General features: G+C 50.6%; 9 protein-coding genes across 9 annotated transcripts; 6 read left to right on the plus strand and 3 right to left on the minus strand.

Annotated features, from left to right (window-relative positions):
- Nucleotides 1-2,214: 2,214 nt before the first annotated feature.
- N7509_010444 (acyl-CoA dehydrogenase family protein) lies at nt 2,215-3,722 on the minus strand (the record flags this gene model as incomplete). The annotated part of the gene is made up of 4 exons (XM_056635081.1): nt 2,215-2,348; nt 2,407-3,014; nt 3,079-3,329; nt 3,390-3,722. The coding sequence occupies 4 exons, from the start codon at nt 3,720-3,722 to the stop codon at nt 2,215-2,217; spliced, it is 1,326 nt and encodes a 441-aa protein (XP_056485701.1).
- A 594-nt stretch (nt 3,723-4,316) lies between these two features.
- N7509_010445 (sulfite reductase subunit alpha) lies at nt 4,317-7,463 on the plus strand (the record flags this gene model as incomplete). Its single annotated transcript, XM_056635082.1, has 1 exon — nt 4,317-7,463. The coding sequence occupies one exon, from the start codon at nt 4,317-4,319 to the stop codon at nt 7,461-7,463; it is 3,147 nt and encodes a 1,048-aa protein (XP_056485702.1).
- Nucleotides 7,464-7,743: 280 nt separating this feature from the next.
- N7509_010446 (uncharacterized protein) lies at nt 7,744-8,141 on the plus strand (the record flags this gene model as incomplete). The annotated part of the gene is made up of 2 exons (XM_056635083.1): nt 7,744-7,996; nt 8,053-8,141. 2 exons carry the CDS (start codon nt 7,744-7,746, stop codon nt 8,139-8,141), a joined length of 342 nt encoding a protein of 113 aa, XP_056485703.1.
- Nucleotides 8,142-10,193: 2,052 nt separating this feature from the next.
- Nucleotides 10,194-10,662, plus strand: N7509_010447 (uncharacterized protein; the record flags this gene model as incomplete). Its single annotated transcript, XM_056635084.1, has 2 exons — nt 10,194-10,374; nt 10,586-10,662. The coding sequence occupies 2 exons, from the start codon at nt 10,194-10,196 to the stop codon at nt 10,660-10,662; spliced, it is 258 nt and encodes an 85-aa protein (XP_056485704.1).
- A 674-nt stretch (nt 10,663-11,336) lies between these two features.
- Nucleotides 11,337-12,358, plus strand: N7509_010448 (uncharacterized protein; the record flags this gene model as incomplete). Its single annotated transcript, XM_056635085.1, has 4 exons — nt 11,337-11,600; nt 11,656-11,865; nt 11,968-12,185; nt 12,223-12,358. The coding sequence occupies 4 exons, from the start codon at nt 11,337-11,339 to the stop codon at nt 12,356-12,358; spliced, it is 828 nt and encodes a 275-aa protein (XP_056485705.1).
- Nucleotides 12,359-12,667: 309 nt separating this feature from the next.
- N7509_010449 (tRNA methyltransferase TRM7) lies at nt 12,668-13,984 on the minus strand (the record flags this gene model as incomplete). Its single annotated transcript, XM_056635086.1, has 1 exon — nt 12,668-13,984. The coding sequence occupies one exon, from the start codon at nt 13,982-13,984 to the stop codon at nt 12,668-12,670; it is 1,317 nt and encodes a 438-aa protein (XP_056485706.1).
- Nucleotides 13,985-14,199: 215 nt separating this feature from the next.
- Nucleotides 14,200-16,605, plus strand: mak5 (ATP-dependent RNA helicase MAK5; the record flags this gene model as incomplete). The annotated part of the gene is made up of 2 exons (XM_056635087.1): nt 14,200-14,445; nt 14,518-16,605. The coding sequence occupies 2 exons, from the start codon at nt 14,200-14,202 to the stop codon at nt 16,603-16,605; spliced, it is 2,334 nt and encodes a 777-aa protein (XP_056485707.1).
- A 785-nt stretch (nt 16,606-17,390) lies between these two features.
- Nucleotides 17,391-18,300, plus strand: N7509_010451 (PaaI family thioesterase; the record flags this gene model as incomplete). Its single annotated transcript, XM_056635088.1, has 2 exons — nt 17,391-17,658; nt 17,696-18,300. The coding sequence occupies 2 exons, from the start codon at nt 17,391-17,393 to the stop codon at nt 18,298-18,300; spliced, it is 873 nt and encodes a 290-aa protein (XP_056485708.1).
- Nucleotides 18,301-19,098: 798 nt separating this feature from the next.
- Nucleotides 19,099-25,230, minus strand: N7509_010452 (HECT-type E3 ubiquitin transferase UFD4; the record flags this gene model as incomplete). The annotated part of the gene is made up of 7 exons (XM_056635089.1): nt 19,099-19,295; nt 19,353-21,926; nt 21,982-23,578; nt 23,635-24,272; nt 24,351-24,427; nt 24,504-24,782; nt 25,136-25,230. The coding sequence occupies 7 exons, from the start codon at nt 25,228-25,230 to the stop codon at nt 19,099-19,101; spliced, it is 5,457 nt and encodes a 1,818-aa protein (XP_056485709.1).
- Between the last annotated feature and the right edge of the window lie 4 nt (nt 25,231-25,234).

A 25,234-nucleotide genomic window follows, 5' to 3' on the forward strand; every position in this document is an offset into this window, starting at 1 on the left:
AATCGACTGAGACTGAGTGGGGAGTGCCTCGGCCGCTCTTTCTCTTTCTCTTTCGTCATGGCCCGCGCTAGGCCACATACGGTAGTATGTTTGAATATACCTCCAAGGCTCCCAAGACTCCCCAGACCGAAGCCCATTTAGTACTCGGTGCCAAGCCTCTTTTAAAGTGTTTGATCGTTTTTACTATCGGATGGCGGGGCTTGAAGAGGCTTAGTACGAAATATCAAGCCGATTTACGGCCCAGGGCTCCGAGTCCGAATGTGCGAGCGGCATTGTGAAAAGCTAGCAGGACTAGTAAGTATGGCATCTCTTGGTAGTTGGACCCGAGATATTCGTGTCACAAGTTTTATTTGCTTCGCACTGATCTACCACATCTCTTCACCTTTTCTACGCCGGAGCTTGAGAGTCCCTCGACAAATTATCAACTCATTTGATAAGAATCAAGGTTTACATTTCTTTTTTGTTCAAGCTTCATCAAAATTATGGATTCATCGGAATCACCCAAAGAGAGCACCAGGGAACAGTTGGGCAGTTTCTTCAAATTGCCGGTTGAGGTACGATTGCTGATATGGGAAGCCCTTTTTGCGACTATTCGATCGACTCTAAAGAATCCAACTTTGCCATCGCCAAATCCACTTTCTATTCTTTCTTGCAGCCGCTACCTCTACAAAGAGATTTCTTCTCATCTATACAGGGGTATTCGGCACTGTATTCAGATCAATTCTCAATATTTCCAGGGCCACTATATGACCGCAAAGGTATTTTCAAAATGGGTCAATCGTACTTGGGTGTTGAAAGACAGCACCGCGATGCGAGCCTACCACCTTAACTTCCCTCACACCAAGACCGAATCAGGAACACTGGCTATTGCCATCAGACATGGCCCGTCCCGGGACCTTGGCCGCCTTATCAACTTGTGGCTAAAGGTGAATGACCTGGCCGATACTATACTGGCAGACCAAAGCGGTAATTTCAAGATTCATGTGGGTTTAATAGGGGACTGGTTGCCACAAGGCCAGAGCCGGGGATTTAACTGGGAATCGACGAATACCGCGTATTACGATTACGACATTGCAATTATGCCACTTGCCAAAATCTCGGGTTGCAAGTTTGTGTTACCGAAAAAGCTTTGCTATGCAATTTCAGGAGAGCCGGATGATAGACCACATTCCATGACTTATCGGCTCTATCAAAATTTTTTGAATCAGACCATGGTCAAAAATTGGCTTTTGGAAGCGCGAATTTGTCTGGATATACTACTTGATCGCGAACTGGGAGAAACTTGCAGGTTACTCCGAAGAGATAGATATATGAACTGGTTCTCAGCAGACGGTAGCTCTGCCTACGAGCAGCAGTTCCTCCAGGACCTGGAGACAAATCACGAAATTGTTCGACGTTATGACCCCAACCTTTGCATATTTGACCAAAGACGTACCCATCTGCTTGGTATATATACAAGGGTAGAATTAAAGAAGGCTAAGGCTCGTAACTATGCGGGCTTTTGTGGCAGTCGGAAATCTTGTTCCAGGATTGACTGGGGCTTAGAATGTCCAGGTGGCACAGCACCCCAATTCTTCTCGGAAAGTCTCGGCCATTGCTGCCTCAGAGGCCTAAATTTCCAAGAAATACAAACCAAGCCGCCGTATCGCGAATTCTCAGAGGATTTGGACTGGTGGACCTTTAACGCGGAGGACCTATTTTCGGAGACCGAGTTCCCATGCAAGTTCTTTAATTGCTCACTCTGTATCGATACTGGGATTTCTTGTCGTTGGTGCAAGAAGTATGACTATCGCAAGCGATGCGGGTTTTGCAGAGAAGGATCAAGAGTGCCTACTGGCTACCTATCTCGAATCAATACGTGGCACTCGGAGAATCTTCTGCCATACCGAACGGAGTCTTCAAAACCAGGGTTCAGTTTATGGCAGGATTATCAGCATGCGGTTTTGGCGCTGATGACCAGTGAAGATCCGGAGATGCAAGAGTTGAATTAACAGGTGAATGAAGCCAAGGGAATGGACCATTTAACGCAGTGGTCATAGAAGACTCCCCAAGAAACGAAAAGCCGAGAACAATGGACCCGCAAGAGCAGTAATCTAGAGCGTGGTAATTGGAAAGGACTGTACGAATTGATGCGTCGTATACGGGGTAAGGCTAGCTAAAGAAATAATTTGCTTGTGTTAAATAGTTGATACTCTTTTATGTATACAAAATCAATCAGATCTTCGAAGTCTGAGTAAGCTGTTTCTCCTGTGCTTGGTAGATCTTCACCAACTGGCGCACAGACAAGTCTAGCAACACATCCTCAGATCCACCAGGGATCCGGGCGCCAGGGACATCGCGAAGAATTGCTAATATTTGGATCAGTTGGGACTCGACTCAACAACAAAGTGCAGGGACAATGCATACCTTCTACAAGCTCGCCTTGGCCAGTCTGGGTGAAGCCGTTGCCTCCGAACAGAAGAACAGCAACCTGAGCACATTCGTTCAGGACCATTGCAGACTTCGCCTTAGCCAAAGCCGTCAGCCCACCAAGTTGACGATCGCCCTCCTCCTTGCTCATATGGGTCAGCTGGTAGAGGATCTGTTCGACCCACGCCCACATTGTCTCAAGCTCAGCGCCAGCCTTAGCAAGACGATGGCGAACAACAGGTTGGTCCATGAGGGTCTTGCCAAATGCCTCACGCTTGAGGCAGTAAGAGAAAGCCGCAGATAGGGCTACGCGTGCTTGGCGAGTGACACCGACGGCGATAACGAGACGCTCATGGTTGAAGTTGGTCATGATGATACGCATGCCGTCGCCCTCCTTGCCGACCAAGTTGGATACCGGGACCTTGACATCATCAAGCTCGATGTAAGTCGTTCCACCAGTCTTCTGACCCGAGACTTGGAGTCGACGCATTGAGACACCGGGGTGGTTCTTCAGAGGCACGACGACAACGGAGAGGCCCTTGGCGCCGGGGCCACCGGTGCGGACTGCCATGGTCGCATAGTCAGACCAGATACCATTAGTGATCCTATCGAAGATGTTAGTACAATTTTCTACAGAGAGATTGATTTATGAGCCATGTTGTCTCGTACCATTTCTTGGATCCGTTGATGATGTAGTGCTTTCCATCGGCGCTCTTAGTAGCTGTCGTAACGATATTCGCAACATCACTGCCAGCCTCGGGCTCAGTGATCGCAATGCATCCGCGCTTCTTGCCGGTAAGCAGGTCAGGAAGGAAGCGCTCTTGCAATTCCTTGCTTCCGAACTTGACAATGGGCGGGATACCAAAGGCAAAGCCAGCGTTGAGCGAGCCACCCGGGCCGCTCAGACCAGACCGGCCCATCTTTCAAGGTTCATGTTAGCCTTTTCATCTCTTTGGAGGCAAACTGTCCGACTTCCTTACTTCATCACAGTAGATTCCAGTATAGATATAATCCCAATCTTCAACCTTGACGCCCAAAATATCGTGGATCCCTACGCGTTTGCACCAATCGACGGGTAGCGGGGCAGGCATGTTGGGGAGCAGCATATTGTGTTTGCAGAAGGTCTGGAAGACATGCTCGGGCACAGTCCCGGACTTTTCCCACTCCATAGCATTTTGGATGAGGTTCTCCCAGGCAAATTTGCGACAAGCTTTTTGGAAGCGTCGATGAGCGTCGGTGATATATGGGGAAGGAAGGCCGCGAAGGTAGGGCGGTTCGGAGAAGGGGATGGGGTTGACAGAGTTCTCGGCCATTATGAGAGGTATTTAGGAGGGCTGTATATAGGATATAAGTGAGTGCAGCTCTGTGCAGATTTGAGGGATAGAGGTAGAAGGGGGGGTGGGGAGAGGATCAAGATAAAGAAGAAGTAGAAAGCTAAGGTTATGGGTACATCATCTGGGGTATTAAGTTTCAAGTCCCCAGCTCCGCATTGTCTCCCGACCGAGGCTTGGTGCAGCCGCGCCAAGCACACATGCGGGCACGGGCACTGTGCATAGTAAGCATAGGTGAGTCAGCTATGCATGCATACGGGTGGCATATCGGCTATATGGATGAGGTCAGCATTAAGGCACCCAGGCACCCAGGCATCAAGGCCACAATCGATAAGATTTGATTGAGCACGCAATTCGGACTAACCCCGATGAGGCAAATTGGTCTGGGGAATTTTCTATACGCGGCGGATTTCCAAGCAATGTCCCCTCTTCCTCCACATTGTTTTACTTTTTTACTTATTACTCTCTTTTATCCCCTCCTTCCATTCAGTCCATTTGGTGATCGCTTTTCTTGTCTTTTCATATCTCTGATATCGTTGCTGTGCGTGCGATATCTAGACAAGAACATACTTCACCATGGGTGCCACCAGTCCCGCTCTGTCGGCCCTGTCTGGCCCGACCTATGTCACAGCCCAGACCCTAATTCAACAGGTCGCCTATCTGTTGAGTGACAAGGTCTTCTCCTATTCTCCAGAATCTTTTGATCTCGATGCTGCCCTCCGCCAATGGTCTGCCACTCAAGAGACCAACGCCAATGGCGAAACTCCCGCCGTCAAGACCATGGAGACCCGTCAAGGTGCCGGAAATATCGCCCTGGGCTACCTCTTCTCTCAGGACTTTGATCTGAAGAAGCGCCATGTTCCTCAGGGTATTGTGGCTTCCTCAGCCACCCTTCCCTTCATGCGCAATGCTCTGGAGCAATTGTCTCTCCTCTACTCCGTCGCCAGCCCTGTTGCCGCCCACGTCGCCGCTGTCGATTATGCTGGCGAGGAGGGTCTCGTTTCCGACTATGCTTCGGCCCTCTCTCTGGCTGAGGACCTCGGACTGGGTCTCGTTTCAAGTGGCTCGGCTCACGAGTCTCAGCACATGGCTCTGCTCACCACCCTGCTCTCCTCTGTCCTGCCTTCCATCCACATCTATGATGGTGTCCGTGTTGGCCATGAGACCACTCGCGTCATTGACGTGCTGGACAAGGATGGCCTCAACCGTACGTATGAGAACATCCGTAAGACCCTGGAGGATTCCCGCAACCGTCATCTTGATGCTCAGGGCAAGCTGCTTGACCTGCTCAAGGCACTGAACGGTGAGCTTGGAACCGATTACGGTGCTTTTGAGTACCATGGCCATGCTGAGCCTACTTCTGTTCTTGTTGTCTTTGGTACCGTCGAGGCTACTCTGGCTGCCCAGGTTGCCCGTTCTCTCGCCAAGGATGGCGTTCACATTGGTGTTGTCAATGTCCGCGTTTACCGTCCTTTCGTCGAGGAGGAGTTCCTGCGTGTCCTGCCCAAGTCCGTCAAGACCGTTGGCATTCTGGGCCAGGTTGCCAATGACCAGGCTGTTCAGGAGGAGGGTGTTCACTTTTCCCTCTACGAGGATGTGCTTGCTGCTCTGACCTTCGCCACCGACCGTGAGCAGGCTCCCGCTTGTGTCGAGATCAAGTACCCTCGCTCTCAGCGCTGGGATCTCATTTCCACTGCTGCTGCCTTTCAGCGCATCTTCGAGAAGCCCATTCTCCCCATCAACAACTCCACCAACGAGGCCGCTCCTCTGCAGCTGCTTGATCCCACTACTGTTCAGGAGTACACCTTCTGGGATGTTGACAACTCTGTCTCATCTGATGCTGCCGGCGTTCTCAGTGAGGCTCTTGCCGCTGATTCGGCAAGCAACGTCACTACCAGCAAGGTTCACGACAACCTTGTCCAGGGTGGTGCCGTCCGCATCGACATCCGCAAGAGTGCTAAGATCCTGGATGCTCCCTACTCTGTCACTTCTGCCGATGTTTCCTACATTGGAAACGTCGCCCTCCTGAAGGACGTTGATGTTCTTGCTTCGGTCAAGGACAATGCTAAGGTCATCATCAGCGCCCCTGGTGTTAAGGATGAGGACCTGGAGAAAAAGCTGCCCGCTGCCTTTAGACAGGCTGTCGCCCAGCGTGGAATCTCTGTCTTCATTGTCGACCCTACTGCTGTTGAAGATGCTTCCCTCGAGGCGTTGATCCTGCAGGCTTCCTTCATTCGCGTCGCTCTGCCTGCCCAGGAGGGTGTCGCCACCAAGAAGCTGTCTGCTATCTCTGGCAACGGAGAGGCTCTCGAGAACGTGTTCAAGGACCTCGAGAAGGTGCTCCGCCAGATCGAGACCCCCGAGGCCTGGAAGGAGCCCGAGGGTGTCAGCGAGGCTCCTCAGCTCCCCAAGGACATCTCCGCCAACAGCTTTGTTCCATTTGACAAGGAAGAGTCCGAGCCTCCCACCCTTCTCAAGGACTGGGAGACTGCTGCCCGTGGTCTTGCTTTCAAGGAGGCTTTCGGTACCCGCGATGCTCTCCGCCCCGACTTGGCCGCCAAGACCTTCACCGTTCACGTCCAGGAGAACCGCCGTCTCACACCTGTCACCTATGACCGTAACATCTTCCACATTGAGTTCGATCTTGGTGACTCTGGTCTCAAGTACGACATTGGCGAGGCTCTGGGTATCCACGCCGAGAACGACACCGCCGATGTTTCCAAGTTCATTGAGTTTTACGGCCTGAACCCCGATGCCATCGTCGAGGTTCCCAGCCGCGAGGACCCTGCTGTCCTGGAGAACCGCACCGTCTACCAGGCTCTCGTCCAGAATGTCGACATCTTCGGTCGCCCTCCCAAACGCTTCTACGAGGCTCTCGCCGAGTTCGCCTCTGACGAAAAGGAGAAGCTCGACCTTCTCACTCTGGGTGGTCCCGACGGTGCCGTCGAGTTCAAGCGCCGTGCTGAGGTCGACACCGTCACCTTCGCCGATATCTTGCTCGAGTACCCCTCCGCTCACCCCGAGTTCCACGAGATCGTCCGCATCATCGGCCCTCTGAAGCGCCGCGAGTACTCCATCGCCTCGTGCCAGAAGGTGACCCCCAACTCCGTTGCTCTGATGATTGTCGCCGTCACCTGGACAGACCCTGCCGGTCGCGACCGCTTCGGACAGGCTACTCGCTACCTCAGCAGCCTGAAGGTTGGCTCGCCCATCACCGTCAGCGTCAAGTCCAGTGTGATGAAGCTGCCCCCCAAGTCGACCCAGCCCCTCATCATGGCCGGTCTGGGTACGGGTCTTGCCCCCTTCCGCGCCTTCGTCCAGCACCGCGCCCTCGAGAAGGCCCAGGGCAAGGAGATTGGTTCCGTCCTCCTGTACATGGGCTCTCGTCACCAGCGCGAGGAGTACTGCTACGGAGAGGAATGGGAGGCCTACCAGGCCGCCGGTGTTATCACTCTCCTTGGCGCCGCCTTCTCCCGTGACCAGCCCGAGAAGATCTATATCCAGGACCGCATGCGCCAGTCCCTGCCCGAGATTGTCCAGGCCTACATCCGTGAGGAAGGTGCATTCTACCTTTGCGGTCCTACCTGGCCCGTTCCTGATGTCACTGCCGTTCTGGAGGAGGCTATTGCCACCGAGGCCAAGGCCAATGGTAAGAAGGTCGATACTCGCAAGGAGATTGAGAAGCTTAAGGATGAGGAGCGCTACGTTCTGGAGGTTTACTAGATGGATGTGGTGTGATATGATCTGATGATTGACGTGCATTTTCGTTTTTGTCGATTCCCCCAAGCTTTAGATTTTCTTGCCTAGCGCAATCACTGCCCATAGATTCAAAATGCATTGGCAAATTTTCATACACGAGACGATACGAGAAGAAAAAAACAACCGTGCGAGGACTTTACCCAGTAGTTGAATGCCGTAAAGCTTTAGAAATTACTACGCACAATACGAGTAGGCCTGGCAGCTTCCGTCAATCGGAGTCCCTTTGGGGGTGACCGGGGGAAGAATGCGCTGGTGGGATGGGATAGCGCAGCTCATCAATCAAGTTGTCTCAGCCAGGGGGGGCAAACGACCAGTGATGTCCGTGCACTTGCTGCCCTTGCCCTTCGGGAAACCCTCTGCAAGAACGGTGAAGAGGGGGGAGAGGAAGAAATGGCTAGACGCGAATCCCGACGAGCAAAGTGACGAAGGGGTGGACCGAACCATCCAAACCCTCCTTCCAACCGTGGATACGATCCTGGTCTACTCAGCGGAACTGAGTAAGTTCACGTTCCAAAATATCTTCTAGCACCTGAATAACATAATACTTTACAAGAGCTCCTCCTAGTCCCATCAGATGTCGCTGGCAAGGATGCACAAACCGCGACAGCTTTTCTCGTGAAGAAGTATTGGTTCGACATATAAAATCGTCTCACATCTCGCCTGGCCGATACAAGTGCTCTGATGGGAACTGTGAGAAATCATTTGGCCGCAAAGACAAGCTCCGAGCACATATGAAAACTTGTTCATTTTTAGTAGACAGATAAATATACCCCTCGCGGAAACCCTAAGAAACTTGAAGATATCATGTGGTTTGATGTCTTTGGAAAGTTGAATTTGGCCTAACTCGCGCATCAGCTTGACTTTCCATTCCATGGGAAGTATCTGAATAGTATGAAAACCCCACTCTACCACATAGACCTGCCTCTAGACTCCAGAGCTTGATACAGTGGTAAATTAGTTATCATTAGACTCAAGATTTTTCTCTATTAAGGTTTCTGCAAAGATTTATAGTTGACAAAATTCAACTTTCCCATCGTAACTATGGACTTCAATACAAATAACGCTCTTTCTGACCTTGGCGCCACTTTGAGAGTCAGGGGAGAGACATTGCCGGAAGCGTAACAACAAAGCCCTTGTAAACAACCGATCGAATATCTGTGCATCCACGTAACCTTTTTAACTTTAGGAAGGCGAAAGAGGAGTCGAGCTACTCCGCCATAGTTCTCAGCACTCTGCTGTTTAATCCAAAACACCTGTCTGTTCTAAGCCTTGTCTTGGCAATAGCCCCGGGGCTATTGCCAAGACAAGGCTTAGTTTGGTCTGCAATTGCTTTGGCAACCTACTCCTAAGACCTGACTCCAATGTTTCCATTCTTAGGAGTTTAAAGGGGCGAAGAGAATCGATGGAAGAAATGCAAAGGACCAAATCGTGGCAAATTTCAGCATGTGACTGAATTCTCTGGAGAATGCAATGTTCCCTTGGATAGAGCTGGGCTGGTTTATCTGGCTGGGGACATTTGAAGCTCTCCCCACAAAAGAAGTCCCAACCCGACGACCGGATCTGGTTCCAACCCTCCAGGGCTTACCACAGAATCTCCCTCCTTTTTTCTTTTTCTTTTCCTTTAGAAAAAGCAATAAATGTATTATGATTTGCTCTCACGATCGATCGGTGAAGTATCGCCTTGCAGAGATGGGACTAAGGATGCGACATCATCTCTCAGCTGGTTTAACGACTCCGCGCTACATCCGAAACGCACACCCACCATTCACAGCAGATCCCCAGCTGCAATCGGTCAACCGGGCCCTTTAAAACCCCCACTAGTTGACTAGCGTCACCGGTCCGAGGGTCCGCGTGCGCATTGACGGCGCTTTATGAGGTTCTTGAGAGGCATTAAGGCACCCCTTTCTTGCTACCTGAAAAATTTGGCACTTCCATCACTTTCCAAACTAACTTCCCCCATCAAGATCCCCCGTTCTTAGATTTCTTCATTTGAACCCTCTTTTCATTCATCTGTGATCATACTTTCTCTCTCATCTCTCATCTCTTCAAGTCTCCACATACAACGATTCAGCAACTCGAAACATCCTTACCTTTCGAGGACTTGATAAATAATATACCGTCTACAACAAAACAGCTCTCAACCATATTAGCTGGTTCAGGCATAATAACACTCCATCTAAGACAGGTAAATCTAAATGCACCCCTCGGTCTGGATTTGAAAACAGTTTACAACGAGCTAATACTGTCGTTTCGTTGTATCCTTTCTCTACCCATGAATTCATCCTTACATACTACAGCTTGAGATTAGGTTTTCAAATCGTGATCAATCTTTAGGATAGCTGGGCCCGGGCTCTCTTTCAAGTCTTTCCATCGCAAGGCATTTTTCAGACAGGGTGGTAATGCTTCCCAAGGCCCGGATAGTGGTGAAATATACTGGACTGATACTTTTCTTCAGCTTCCTATCTCCGATCGGTTCAGGTTCAAAGCTGCTAGTACTTGCTCGCTACAAATTGCCCCGCTGCCCCCTCAGCTTCAAGTACCCACCTGGAACCTTACTGTTAGAGTCGTATTATGCAACAATCGGCCCCAGACCTGAGCATGAGCGAGACAGACTACTGGTTGAACATCCTCGAACCATTGAATACACATGGCTATTGTTGCTCGTGTCTATCTTGTTGGTCTTTCTCATACAATATGAATGACCAAATGCCTCCCCCATCTGCTACCCTCCAAGGTAACTCTGAACGATTGCTTCAATCATCGGTCGAATGGGGCCAGTCGCCCAGAAATGGGCATCGCATTGACCAATCTGATCGCACCCGATATTCTACCCAAGATACCGACATTATGCATTCGACACTCAATGGCTCTCACGGTATGAAATTGCCTGACACTGCCCCTATGAAATTTGCGAGAACCGACCTTTCTCGCACCTGTGTGTGCCGCCCTTTTCAAATGAGAGAAACTCTAAACCAGTCAACTCTTATTTCCGACCAGGAAAATGAATATAGGATGCGCAAGAGTCCCGAGTCAGTCCGAACTAAAAGTATCTTACAATTGCAAAAGTAACACAATTCTCTTCTCAGATACCATCCTCAGCCCTTCAAATGCTGCTGGGAGGGATGCACAAACCGTGGAGGGTTCTCCAATAAAGCAGTCCTGATCCGGCATATTGAATCGACCCATATATCTCCAAACCAGTACAAGTGTTCTTATCGAAACTGTGAGAAAACGTTCGGGCGGAAAGACAAATTTCGAGCGCACATGAAGTTGGTTCATCTATAAGGCGATCTGATTATCTCATTACCGGCAACTTCCAAGGTCATTGCGGTGTGGAATGCTGGCCAAAGTCATCATTTCGATCGTTTATCTTGCAGGGCAGAATGGTGAAGGGGATCGTGAGCAGATAGAAAAGCGGGTGAAGTTAACTGCCTCTAGAAAGAGACGAGGTTATTCAATGGCCGTATATTTTTCGATTTTATCTGACATTCCGCGAAATGAATTACCAATACAATATTCTGTCTCGTAGTAGCGGAATTATTCATTCAGGCCCTTTGAGCACAGAAGATGTCAGGCATACAGTGGCCAGACAGGATATGGTATATTTCACAACTAGCGGGGGGCAGTTGACCAATACGCCACCGCAAGGCTGAATCGGAGTGTTACCCAATACCAAATGGGGCCGGTCGGTTGTTGCCTGATTCTCAACACATGTTCATGTTCAAGTTATTCTAAACGAAGTACTCCCCAGGGCCAAGCAACACCTACGGCCATCGACTTCTTCCAACCAACAACCAGGATACTAAAGCATACCCAAAAGTCATACCCCATACCAAAATGCAAGAACAAGAGCGACCCCAGGCCAAGGTCTTCAACACCCCAGAGCTTTTCGAGATCATCCTTCTCCACCTCGACATCCGCACACTCCTCGTCTCGGCCCAGCGAGTCTGCCAAACCTGGACAGTTCTAGTTCAGACTTCGCCTGCAATCCAACAAGCTCTTTTCTTTCGATCACAAGAGAATAAATGGCATACAGAATCAATCTCGAACCCCATCTACAACCCGCTTTTAGTAGAGGCCTTCCGGCCCTTCTTCCCCTCCGTTCATGAATACCCCCCCCATCCACAACAACAACGAAAACGCAAATGAGTTTCAGGCTGAAGCAGAACGTGATGGGAAAGAGGAGAATATCAACTTCTCTTTCAAAGCCCTCGACATGCTTTCATCCCCTCAGAAGAAATCCGCCTACATGAGAAAAGAAGCTAGCTGGCGAAAGATGCTCCTCCGCCAGCCCCCCGTTTACGGAGGCGTCACCATCTTCAAAATGCGCCATAATAGGGGCGGCGACTCGTGTAGAAGTTATGACGTTCGTCTCTCTAGCCTCATTCCCTCTTTTCCTCTCCCTTTCCCAAATCTCAGTAAAGGAGAAATCCCAAAGAAAAAGATTTGGTCTAACAAAGAGCAATAGGTCCAAGAGGAAACCCCTCAGGCCAATCAAGTGAATAAGGAATCAGATTACGACCATAAGACTCTAAAGATGGGCCACTTCTTTACAGCCTTCATACACAATGAGGACCTCTACTTCGGCCCCTTTGGCCACACACGCATCTACTGGTCCGCTTACGTCCCACCCTACGATCCTAACCTCGATGGTTGGGCTGGTGGTAGCTATCCACCACAAGGGGGGTTCGTTCAGCAGGAATGTCATAGAAAGTTTTTCTAGAGAGATCGCGAGATCCGAGGTTGTCGTATTCTCGAGGGAGGTGGCGCAGTGCTCTGTTGGTGTGAAGAGGAAGCTGACTCAGGGGAAGAGTTTGCGCAAGGAGATTCTCGAGGCTGAAAGTGATGCTAGAGTATAGCTTTGCGGGACATGGTACTGAGGTGTTTGAGAAGATACACCAGCAGAAGAGTCAACAGAGCTAGTTGCAAAAAGCGCAATCTGCGAGATTTTAACAAGAATCTTCAAACATGGGGGACAAGCAAGAGGTGGGCTCGACGTCAGATATCCAGTTCGAGATTGCAATAAAACATCATCGTGTTCAATAGAAGGAAATAACCTCCCCGGTACGTTGGATGCAAAAAGCAAGGTTACCCCAGCGGCTTTGTATAATTGAGATCGTTTAGTCTATGAATGAGATACATTATTTTATTGGCGTGTCGCATGTCGTTCAGGCCCTTGCCAATGGCCCATGTTTGGTCTTTCCGTAAGCACCGCTCATTTCCTTTCTCAACTCCAAAGCCTTACGATAAGGCGGAGCAGTCGGAGGCTGCACTGGCTGCAAGCTGACATGGTCAGGAGGAAGGGCATATGATGCATCTGAATCCCAGGCAGACAGGTCGCCACAGGCAATGAATGAAGGAATCCATCGATTCTCCTCAGCAAATTTGTTGGACAGCTTTTGCCCAGGTGGTTGGTTTGTTGTCTCGGACGGTTTTTGGAGATGGCGCACTTCCGTGGAGTGTGCTGATGAAGCATTGGACCCATCGTTTGTCTCTGCTAGGACAGGCCGAGCCCTTGTATCTTGGTCTAGATCGTCTTTTACTTCGAGGCCGACGTTGCCATCCTGCGAGACAGGCTTCGGGGTAGCGGCGCCACCAAATAGGGGATTTTTCAATGCCGCCATTCCAGCGAGACCTTCATTGCTGACGGGTGGGATGTAGCCTTCGCAGACGATGAATGCTTCCAGACTGCTCGCTCGACTACTCCGGGGCTTGGAGACGCTGACTCGATCGAAAACAGTTCGCAATTGCGCATAAAGAAGATCGACATCTCGGGCCCGAAAGATTTTAGCAACAAATTTGCCGCCAGGTCGAAGAACGCCCATGGCCAAATTGAGGGCTGCGTAGAGCAATTGGGACTGGATGTAGATGTCCAAATCGTGCAAGCCAGTTACATCGGGCGCACCGTCAGAGATAACCAGATCAACGGGATGGGGTTCTCTGATGGGCGCTGGAGGGTTTGATGGGGAGTCAGTGGAAGGAGAAGTAGATTCATAAGCTTCAGGGTCCAGAGCACGGAGGAGAAGTGGAATGGTGGAGGGATGGGTGATGTCGGCTTTGAGGGTTGTGATGCCTTCAAGCGGCGCCATGGGTTGCAAATCGATAGAGACAATCTTGACATTCTTGCGGGGTTTCAGCTCGGCATTTGGGTCGCTTTCTCCAAATTGAGGCTCCATATCATTATCGCTTGGCTTGGTCGCATCGTTGCCCTCCTCCAAAGCCTGTCGGTCTCTTTGTTTCTTCTCGAGCCACGCCCGCCGGCCAAAACTTTCGCCCTTAATAAGTACTCGACTGAGTACTTGACTCCAACTGCCTGGTGCAGCGCAAAGATCCACAACTCGTGTCACATTATCCGGGTTCTCGTGATCGAAGAGGTCGAATTGTTCGTCGATTTGAATGAGCTTGAACGCCGAGCGAGCACGCCAATTCTGTTCCTTGGCCAGGCGATAGTAAGCATCGCGCTTATCTTTGGACGATTTGCCCATTTTGAAAGCAACAGGAGCCCTGTCTGTTTCTTTTTTGTCTTTTTTTCCAAATGAAGTGGGATTTGCGATAGAATTGGCGGCGAAGGCGGGGAGCCGCCGCGATAAGATTCCCGGGCGGACTCTTTCTGCCGTTTTATTTTCCTTCGCCGACGAGCTTTTTTTTCCTCTTCACCTCGAACTCTCGAATTCGTCTCGAACAGGTCCTCACAGTCATCATGGGTGAAAAGCGAGGACGTGACACAAAAGGGCAGGCGCAGGAGTCCAAGAAGCGCAAGAAGGGAGGCAACGCCGACACTGCTTCCGACGATGGTTGGGATGGCCTCGCCGGTATTGACGACCTCAACTGGAAGGAAGTGACTCTTCCCGATCGAATGGAAGATGCCGAAGGATTTTTTGGTCTAGAAGAAATTGACGGGGTTGATGTGATCAAAATTGATGGCTCTGCAGGTGTGCAGTTCAAGGTGAGTAGCTCCAATGACAGTTCTATTTTGCCCTGCGCAATTCGCTGACTTTCATGGTTTACTGGGAATCAGGCCAAGTCGGGAAAGCCCAGGAAGTCGATTTTGAAAGAGCCGGCCTCCGACGATGACGGCGAGGAATGGTCTGGCTTCAGTGACGAGGAGTCCGAAAAGCCTGCCGCTTCAGCCGCTGATAAGCAGGAACCGAAGGACAACCAAGCGAAGAACAAGAAGGACGCCGCCAAGGGGGATAATAAGAAGGATTCTCAAGATTCCAAGAAGAAGGATTCCAAGGAGCCAAACAAAAAGGAGAAGAAGAGCAAGGACAACAAAAGAGACGCCGAAAACAAGAAGGTCACCCCAAAAGAACCTAATCTGAAGTCCAGTCTCTCCTTCGCTGCGCTTGAGGAGACCGAAGACGATGATGGCGTGGATGTGTCAGAGTGGGAGAATCTTGGTCTTGCCCCCGAGATTCTCACTGGTCTTTCCAAGATGAAATTTGGTACACCCACTGCTGTGCAAGAGTCTTGTATCCCGGCCATTCTCGACGGACATGATGTCGTTGGAAAGGCATCGACTGGTTCTGGAAAAACACTGGCCTTTGGTATTCCAATCCTCGAACACTATCTCGGAAAGAGATCGAAGAAGGTGGAGCGTGATGAGAAAATCAGTATCTCCCCCATAGCGCTCATTTTGTCACCTACACGTGAACTGGCACATCAATTGGCGAAGCATATCGGTGACCTGATCTCGAATTCCCCCGACACCGACGCCCGCATTGCTTTGTTGACTGGCGGTCTATCTATCCATAAGCAGCAGCGCCAGCTTGCTAATGCTGACATTGTTATCGGTACACCTGGTCGTGTCTGGGAAATCCTCAGCAAGGGAAGCGGATTGATTCGCAAGATGCAGAAGATTCAGTTCCTGGTAGTTGATGAAGCCGATCGCCTCCTCAGCGAGGGCCACTTCAAGGAAGTTGAAGAGATCCTCGGCGCTTTGGATAAGCCAGAACATGGGGCCTTGCCCGATATGGACGAGGAGGCTCAAGTCGAGGAAGAGCCTGCTTCACGACAAACTCTTGTCTTCTCGGCTACTTTCCATCGTGACTTGCAGCAGAAGCTTGCTGGAAAGAGTCGTTGGACTAGTGGCGATATGATGGATAACAATGAATCAATGGAGTATCTTCTCAAGAAGCTCAACTTCCGTGAAGAGAAGCCTAAGTTCATTGATCTCAATCCCACGAAACAGATGGCAGAACGTCTAAAGGAGGGAATCGTCGAGTGTCCTGCAATGGAGAAGGATCTCTACCTTTACTCACTCCTACTCTATCACCCCAAACACCGAACCCTTATTTTCACCAACTCTATCTCCGCCGTCCGACGCATCACTCAGTTGCTACAGAACCTCCAACTTCCTGCTCTCGCTCTCCACTCTTCCATGATACAAAAGGCCCGGCTACGCTCTGTTGAACGCTTTTCTTCGCCAACGGCCGACCCCAGCTCTATTCTTGTCGCCACCGATGTCGCTGCTCGAGGTCTCGATATCAAGGGCATCGACTGTGTCGTCCATTACCACGCCCCACGAGCCGCCGATGCCTACGTGCACCGATCCGGTCGTACCGCTCGTGCCGGTGCATCGGGCAAGAGTATTATCATTTGTTCTCCGGACGAAGTGGTCAGCGTGGCCCGCCTAGCTGCAAAGGTTCACCAGAAAAGGACGGGCGAACTCAATGCGAAAAAGCTTCCACTGGAATCGCTCGATATCGATCGTCGTGTCGTCCAACGCGTCCGCCAACGCATAACTATCGCTCAGAAGATTACCGATGCCAACATCGCCAAAGAGAAGATCTCTTCGGAGGATAACTGGCTTCGCGCAGCTGCTGATGACCTTGGTGTTGAATACGACTCCGATGAATTTGACGAGTCGAAAGGAAAGGGTCGCGGTCGCGGAGGTGGCCGTCATCAGCGTGACAAGAAAAACAGCGAAATCACCAAGGGTGAACTGGCCGGGCTTCGTGCAGAGTTGAGAGAACAACTTTCGCACAGAATTAATATCGGTGTCAGTGAGCGATACTTGACGGCTGGACGGGTCGATATTGAGGCTCTCATCCGTGGCGAGGGCAACAGTGCGTTCCTAGGACACCTTGATCCTTTGAACTTCTAGATTAAGTTTTATTGTGAATACCACTTGTCATATAAATCATTTGCCGTTTGAACGGGAGTTTTCATGCTGAGGATTCCAGCTGCTGCTCACTTCTTTTCTTTTGTTTTTCATAGTATAAAATGTCCATCTTCCAATACAACTTTACTCAAGAACCCCTTTTAAGGGGCTCTCAGAAACCTGAATTTTATTTAGTAAAACCCAAAAGGAGTTCCTTTCGTCCGTATGTTTTGTTATTTTGACTAAATTTTATTCCGCCATAATAACGAGCTGGCTAGAGAGTCCGAGCTTGCTGATCAAACTATAATCCGCTCCTAGTTCTCTTTCGCCACGTGGGAATCTAAAAGGGTCCCATCTTATCTGTAATCGGCATGCCGAGATGGAGATCTCGGCAGACATCCGAAGCGCCGCCGAAAGTCGGCCTTCTCAGCCCCACTGTTGGGTCCAACAGAAAAAAATTGAAGGAAAAAAAGAGAGACAGCTCCGATCATAATCGCCGATGATCTCATCTAGCGTGATTTCTCCTTAAAAATCTCCGGTTAGCAGGTTGGCCGTTTGTCAAGATCACCATCCCCTCCTCAAAGTAGCATCGCGCTATACTTCTCGACCTACAGAAAACCGGAAGATCTTGATAACGGCAGTTGTTGGGCCGGGAATCCGCTTTACCGGCAGATAATCGTGCATTAGCTTTTCGGCACTTGAACATTCGTCCATCCTCGCATTCTACATCGGACATTCCTCAGGCTCTTGGATATCACATTTACACACGGCATCGGTTTTCAATCAACATGTCTGGTCTCCAACAAGCAACCAGACGGCTTCTCCGCAAGTCTTTGACCACCAAAGTCGGAGCTCAATTCACACCATTGGGTTCAGTCGCACAACTTCACCAACAAGGACCTTCACGCTCAGCCGTAGTCCACGAACAAGCACTCCCACAATCCCAAACACCATCCGTCGAAGCACCATCATTCTCTCTCGCGGACCCAACAACAACAACTTTCGCCAAAAGAAAACTCCCCCAACCTCGACAATATAATCTCACAAATACCCCTCGTTCAAACCCTCCGCGCCTCCCACAAATCCTACAAAGAATCTCGCCCCCACCTCGCCATCCCACCCGCTATCAGACAGCACCATTTCGTCGGCGGCTCTCTAACCGGACAAGGCAAGCTCGCCCTGGCACCGTACATGTGGACATCATCCCAAAAGACCAACAGCGAATCCAAGGGAAACAGCAAAACCAGCTGCGTTGTCTCAGTCTTCCACATCGGCCGTGATCTCTGCGGTCACCCGGGCTTCGTCCACGGCGGTCTTCTATCCGTACTTTTCGACGAGGTCTTTGCACGATGTGTCTCCGCTGCATTTCCCAGTGGTCTCGGCATGACTGCAAATCTTAATGTGGATTTCCGGAAACCTGCGCTGCCGGATCGTTTGTATGTTTTGCAGGTGGAGACTACTAAGGTTGAGGGTCGAAAGGCTTGGGTGCAGGGTCGTATGACTTATCTTCCTGTGCATCTGCCTGTTCCGTCTGATTCAGTGGAACCTATTGTTTCTGACTCGGCCCTCCTCAGAGAAAATGCTGAGGGGTCGGTTATGGTTGCTGAGGCGAAGGCGTTGTTCATTGAGCCTAAGTTTGCTGATGTGAGTATTATCTTCCCCGAGGGATCCCGGGTCCTTTTTAGCCCGCAGGAATGATCGTTGCTAATTTCTTTTCTTGTTTAGTCCATGGTCTCGGTATATCGCACATGAAAATAGAGTTCGTGCAGGATTCTGGCGTTGAAAACTTGCAATATTATAGACTATATAGATATCTTAATACTTAACGAACTTTTCATGAGTCACTTATTTGCCTACGCTGCTTTGCAATATCTTCAGGTTTGAACCCCAACGTTCAGATTGCGAGAACCTAAGAGAATTTCTGAAAAATTTCTTACCGACAACTTGGAAAGAAGCTTACCTAGGTATTAGCTACTTCAGTAGGTACCTCGTTGTGCACAGTCCCTACTTTCACTGATCTGCAAAGTCATACTAATATCAACTTCAATGGAAGAAGCCATTCTCGGGAAACATAGTGTTGCCTCAGACCTACCTACTACTGGATACTGTAGTCAATCTAGACGAGTTTAAGGAGAAAAGGATGCGATCTACAGTCAAAATGGTGATAGAAAGAGTTACCATTACTATCTAAGATCACCATGAAAAAGAAGACTCTGCCGCAACGCCCCATATCCCAGACAACAAAGATAGAGAAAAAAGAAGAAAAAAAACAGCCCGGCCGAAAACTTGGGAATGGGGAGATGGGGTGCAAAGCAAGTCAGGTCATCGAGTCATTAAAAAGCGTTCCCCGTTTCTGGTTGTTCAGAAGACGGGTGTGAAATCGTTGGACCAGCCAGGTTTGTTGGGGTCGGTTATCCGGGGGGGGAATCAAAAGTGGAGTGTTGCGCCGAATTCTGAGTTGTGTGCTGGTTATTTGATGAAATTTTCTGTCTTTTTCTAGGACAGATGGAATGCTCCTTGTCCTTCTTTGATGGCGACGGATAGTCGTGTACCGAGGACATCCAGGGTGCTGTAGTCGGGGAGCTTGAGATAGTTCACACAAGTCATGACGCTAGGCAGGTAATCATCCGGAGTATAGGGTGGTTCACTGGGGCGGCAGACCACAGTGAAGATAGGGGTGAGACTTTTGAAACCTGATAAATGACATTAGATAAGGATGATGGAAAGTTGGCGCAGAAGTTGTGACTTACCGCCAATTGGAAGCTTCGGGCTTCCCGTAACAAACTGAAGGAAATCGCGACGCTGCTGCTTGTCTAGTTCACTCATTGTTTGAAGCAGATTGCGCACGCTCTTGCTGTCCATGTTGAATCCATGGTCTGCTTTGATGGAGTCCATGAGCGTCTCAATCGACCAGTCTTCCTCGGCCTGGCCGAAGAGCATGACGAGTTCAGTAGGGGTGAAGGCTCGAAGCGAGGTGTAGGGAAACACGAGTGAGAATCCGGATCGGAAGGCATCCACCTGGCGTCTGACGCCACTGCCCAGAGTCATGTCAATGACTCGCTCGATGTATTGATCAACATTGTCAATATTCAGTGAAACATCGCCGCCATTGGGAACAAGCTCGATTGACGGGTAACCGGGGAGGGTGAAGTCCAAGCTCAAGTCATCGACGCGAACACCATCGACTTGGATGTTTTGAATGGCATTGGCCTTCTCTTGTTCAGACAAGGTCTTGTTCTTTCGGATGTTCTTCTTTGCCTTGACAAATTGCTTGAGCATGAACAAGGACTTGGCCAGATCTTCATCCACTACTTTCACGGTTCCCAGTGATGGAGCAACAGAGGACAGAGTATCGGCGATACGGAAGAAAGCTGGGTTGAAAGATATATCAATAATTCGGGAGTCGAGCATGGAACGTGCGACGAATTTGCCGAGAATCTTGAATATGTTCAACTGCTTCTTGCCGGAGTCATGAGACGCCTGCTCTTCACTCATTGGGCATGGGAATAGGCCACGCTTGCCAAAGGCATATTCGGGAATAGCGGAGTGACCATCAGTTTCACGCCAAATCTTGAGCTTCTTCTTCGAGAACTCCTTGGAGACGGTTGAGTAGAACTCGAGTGTAGGTCCCAATCCAGTTCCAACCTCTTCAAAATACTCGACCTCAAGGACACTCGGGGAGGAGCCATAGAGCTCCATGACCTTCATAGCTGAATCCAAAATACGTGCGCGGGAGATTCGAACCTTTTGACGTTGCAAGCGACCGAGGAATGGTTGGTTATCACGACGCATGTCTCGTCGACTATCTTTGGTGCTCTGGGAGTTGTGCCATCTCATCATGGCGCGAGAATATCCGAACGCAGTCGACTGAAGGAAGAGATGCCTGGTCTCGAACGGGAACAAGAAAGAGAACAGTCGAGCTAAGTCTTCGCTCCAGCTTGGAAGGCAGCTACTAGCCACAATCAATGGCTCCTCGAGCTGTCGGTTCACCTTGGCAGTGAGCTTGGTGTTGATGAACTGAGCCAGTGGCTCGGGGGTGATGTTGACAGGATCCCTAGTCTCTGTCAAAATATCATCGATTGTTGCGTTCATTTCATGCAAGACCCGAAGGAAGCGAAGAATAGAGGCGGTGGTAGCATCCTTATCCAGAGAAGCTGGGATTTCAAGGCTGTCGCCAGATGAAGATTCCTCCTGTCCAGCGCTGGCAAGTGTCGACGGCTCAGCTGGCGGAGGTCCTGGAACACGTTTGAACGTAACTGTGTGGATTGCAGTCCAAACATTCTTGGCGTGCGACTCCTCTATGTGCTCACGGTTGTGGTGGACAGCACGATATACGGTGGTGTCGCTAGGAACAGGTTTTCCATCCACGAAGAACTCGAGGTGCCAGTCTTGTGGTATCGATGCCATGGCAGCGGCATATGATTGGAACGGGCGCCCGGCAGTTGACAAAGGCTGGTGGCGTGCGGTGTTTGACGAGGCTGTACTTGGTAGAGACGAGGAAGGCTTGGATGCCGGTGTAGACTGAGACGGTGTGCCGATCCGTGTACCGTCTTCTTTGCGTGCAGTAACCTTTCCAGAAGATCCGACTTCCATGTTGACAGCAGTTGGGTCGTGGACATTGTCATCCTCAAGATCATCATCTAGGTCATCAACTATAGCATTGAGCTCCTCGTCTTCATCCCCATCGTCCACGTCCTCGTCCTCGTCGCTCAGTTGCCTCTCATCAGCACATTCTAGTGGTTCGTCGTCATGTTCGTCATCTTCCTCTTGGAAATGCATGTGGCGGCGATGAGCGCCCGAAGTTGTCTGTTCCTGGTCTTCGTCGGCAGACTCGTTGGCATTGGTTTGGCCTCCAGCGCGGGCCAGTGGGCTACCAGAGTGCGGGGCAGTCAACTGATCCCGAAGACGCGCAGCTTGAGAGATCTGGGACAGGATAGTGTCACGGGCACGAGAGTGACGAGGGCGTTCCGATATGGCAATCTTTGGCTGGAGGAAGTCGTCGAGGGACTTAAATGTAGCTATGGCATGAATAGAAACCATAATATTTCGGTAGTGACGAGGAACATCAGATCCTTCTTCTGCGACCAGCTTAAGTCGGAGCTGTTTGCCGAGCATGTATGTAGCATTGCTGCGGGTGTTCTCAAGCGAATTGTGGCTGACGGTCAGGACTTCGAAATGCTCTGTTCGGCTGAGCAAATCCTGGAGCTTTCGAATCAAAACACTGAAGGGAGTTACGGCCGTGCTCTGGCTCTGGGCCTTTTCGGAAATTGTGGCCCCCATGAAAGCTTGCAAGAAGGCGGACCGCGCGATGCGGATGTTAGGAGCTATTCAAAGTCAGTAAACCAGTCACGTCAGCCATAAGTCGAGGACAAATCTTACCTTTGGAATCACCAAGAACCTCTAGGAAAACTTCGATGATGCCAGAATTCAGAAGCTCCGAGCTGGTAATACTTTCTAGCGCATCCCCGTCGAAGTAAGTCGCTAGACGTTTGAAATGCGCAAGGCCATCGTCGCCCTGGGTAGCATAGGATTCCCGGATCTGGCTTGCTAGAGATCGCAGCTCAGTCAGGATACGGAGAGCTTCGGTGCGAACTTGAGCGCCCTGGCCTTCTTCGTAAACCTTCAAGAACGCATTTGCGTCACGGATGACAAGATCATGAAGAGCATTTTCAATCTTAGCCAACGACTGCCGGCCAGACACTGAGGAGTCTTCTGAATCCGAGTCTTCTTCGTTGTCATCTTCAGCCTCGTCATCGTAATCATCGCCATCGTCTTCGGAGTCCTCATCTTTCTTGCTGCCGCTCCCGCCTTCGTTGTCGGCATCCATGTCAACATCGGTAGAGTTTTCGGTTGTTTTTTTCTTGGCCTCTTCGGCCTTTTCGCCATCGGGAGAGAGAGGCGCCTCGGAAAGTTTCACAATTTCTGAGATCACACCTTCACGATGGAATTGATGCTGATAGACGTGTTCCAGTCGCTCAAATAATAGTTCCGAGCAGCGAAGAGCGAGAGAAACGAGGGAGGGGTGGTCTTTCTGGGAGAGAATGGATGCCAGGAATGAAGCATATGGAACGGTGCGCAAGGCATCCTCAATCAAGGTGGGCTCCAGAATGTGTAACATCTTAAGTTGCGCAATGAGGACCTTTTGGCGGACATGGAGGTTGACTGTGCTCGAGAAGGCATCGGTTAATGTCGGAAAGAGGATGGTGGCAAACCGCTTGAGCTCCGACTTGCAGTCATCCAGCAATGCACGTCGCTCATCGGCCGACTCCTTGGATTTGGACGACTTCAGGCCGATTGACATGTTGCTATCAAAGTAAGAACTGAGGATGCTGTCTGCCCGGGTGGCCTCGCGACTAGGAACGCCGGGCAAGAGTTCGCAGATGACATTGAGAGTCTCGAAAACTTGCTCGCGGGGCCGATGGATCAAGGCTTGCATAACCAAGACGCTATCCATCTTGACAGCCGTGTTGTCGGTGTCTTCGGGAGGCGAGACTCCTGTCAAGATCTGATATAGCGTGTCCACAACATCCATTTTGAGCAACTCGATCGACAGGCGAGGACTAGCCTTCGCCGTGATTGCAAGGACTCGAAGAAATTGGGTATGGATGTGTGGGCCGATCAGGTTTGTGGTACCAGGGAGCAAAAGTCGGAGAATAGCCTTGAGCATTGCCGGCTCGATGAGCTCTTCTAGATTCTCGGAACGGTACTTGTAACTCTCAACAATACGGGAAACACATAGGCAGCCCTGTTCGACCACTTTGGGGTCATTGCTTGAAAGGACGTTCAGTAGAGTGGGCATTACGTCCCGCACGACGGGGAATGAATCATGAGGCAGGTTGCGGCAGCAGTTGGCAGCAGTAGTAACAGCAGTTCGCTGGGTGCTTGTTGGGAAGAATTCCAGGTAGGTTAAGCATGCCGTCAAGCCACCTTCACGCACGATGGAGGCAGGGAAGTCCACTGATATCTTTGCGAGTGTCTATAGATTTTCTGTCAGTGTGCTGTCTACCAGGCAGGGGTCGGGATCTAACTAACACTCAAAGCTTGCTCGGCAAGATCGATGAACTGGATATCCAGAAGCTTTTGGCATAGGATCGGCACGGCGCCACCATATACAACATTAGCCACGGAGCCCCGGAGAGCTTCCATCAGATTGGCAAGACAACGGCAAGCAAGCAGCATTATTTCGGGGTTTTCCTCGCCAAACTGATTCGGTTGCATTAACGTAACCAGCTCCTTGACATATGGATCAGGAGAGAACTGTCCTGATAGGTTGTCTTCGTTGGAGACGAGTAAAAGATCTGACAGCTCCTGTAGAGCGATTAATTGGAGCGAAGGAGAATCCTTTGCTCTCAGGTTACAGAGAATATCTCGTAGTCGCGAGGACATGCCAGACATCATTCCACTGAGGGCACGCAGTGTACTTTGTAAACCCATTGGTCCCCGACCTCCAAAAAGACTGCTACTGAACGGATCCAGATCTTCATCGTCAAAGGCCGAGTGGTTTGTACCGTCATTGCTATCACGTTCTGGTGACTCGTCTCTTTCGTCTTTCTCCTCGTGTTCTTCCAGGTCCTCCTCCGCATCCCGTGCTACAACATCAGGATTTGTCTTTGTCTGACGTTTCTTCTGTTGGCGTCGTGGGGGCGGAGATTGTGTTGTCCCAAGTCGATCTAATCACCCGATCGGCAGATGTTAGTCTTGATTCTCTAGCGTCTCTGATGTGTCTGCGTGAGAGAAACATCACTTACCATTGCGGCTGGATCTCCGCCGAGCGGGGGACGGAGATGTCGTGGACTTCGATTCCTCGGACGGTCGAGAAGATGGTCTGTGGGGGAGCAATTTCATCAGTAACTTGATTGTCCAGGGATCATCCAACGATCCAACGACCCGGAGCTACGCACCCTGGTTGTGACATGGTTGGACGGCTTCGGGCAACACGGCGAGGACCAGCAGCAGGGCCAGCAGATGGGGCTGTGCTGGGAGCTGCAGTTCGTTGTCGTTTCGATCGGCGGGGAGGGGACGGGGCTGTTGGTTGATTCGGGGTGTCCGAATGTCGGTCCCGGCGAATCGAGGCCTTGCGTTTGAGGGAAGAAGCCGAACCAGCGGCGGAATTCGAAGCAACACCGATGTCAGCGGGAGGAGGAGGGTCTGTGGCAAGTCTCGCCGAGGAGCGAGTGGTTCTGCGTGACATGAGTAACTGTTTGTGGGTTTTGCTTCTTTTTTGATGACAGGGAGTATGCGGAGAACAGGTCTCAGTTGCGTAATCTCCCAGCTGATGGGAGTTTGGTATGAGGGAAAGGAATGAGTACTCGTGGTCAAAGGGTGAGCTTGACAATGTGAGGAGACCAGCACTCCCCCGCGTTCCTAGCACTTAGAGCGGAGAAGCGATCTGAGAGCAGCAAACGGAGGAAGCAAGGAAGCATCCACCAAGCAAGCACGCACTTTACAGATTCACGTGCGGGCACCCGTGGGCTAGGGCAAGGGCAAGGATATGAAGCTTTTTCAAAGGCGAAGGAAACGAGTGGGTAGATACCTCAGGGCCGAAGAGGCGGCAGAAGCTCCTGCGGTGGAGACGGAATAATCCTCGAGGGGGTCCTGGCGGTTATTGGAGGGCCTTTGCCTGGCCATAAGT

This window comes from Penicillium cosmopolitanum (genome assembly GCF_028827165.1).
Source record: "Penicillium cosmopolitanum strain IBT 29677 chromosome Unknown utg000009l:1.0-9042332.0:1.0-9050551.0, whole genome shotgun sequence".
NCBI classification, from domain to species: Eukaryota; Fungi; Ascomycota; class Eurotiomycetes; order Eurotiales; family Aspergillaceae; genus Penicillium; species Penicillium cosmopolitanum.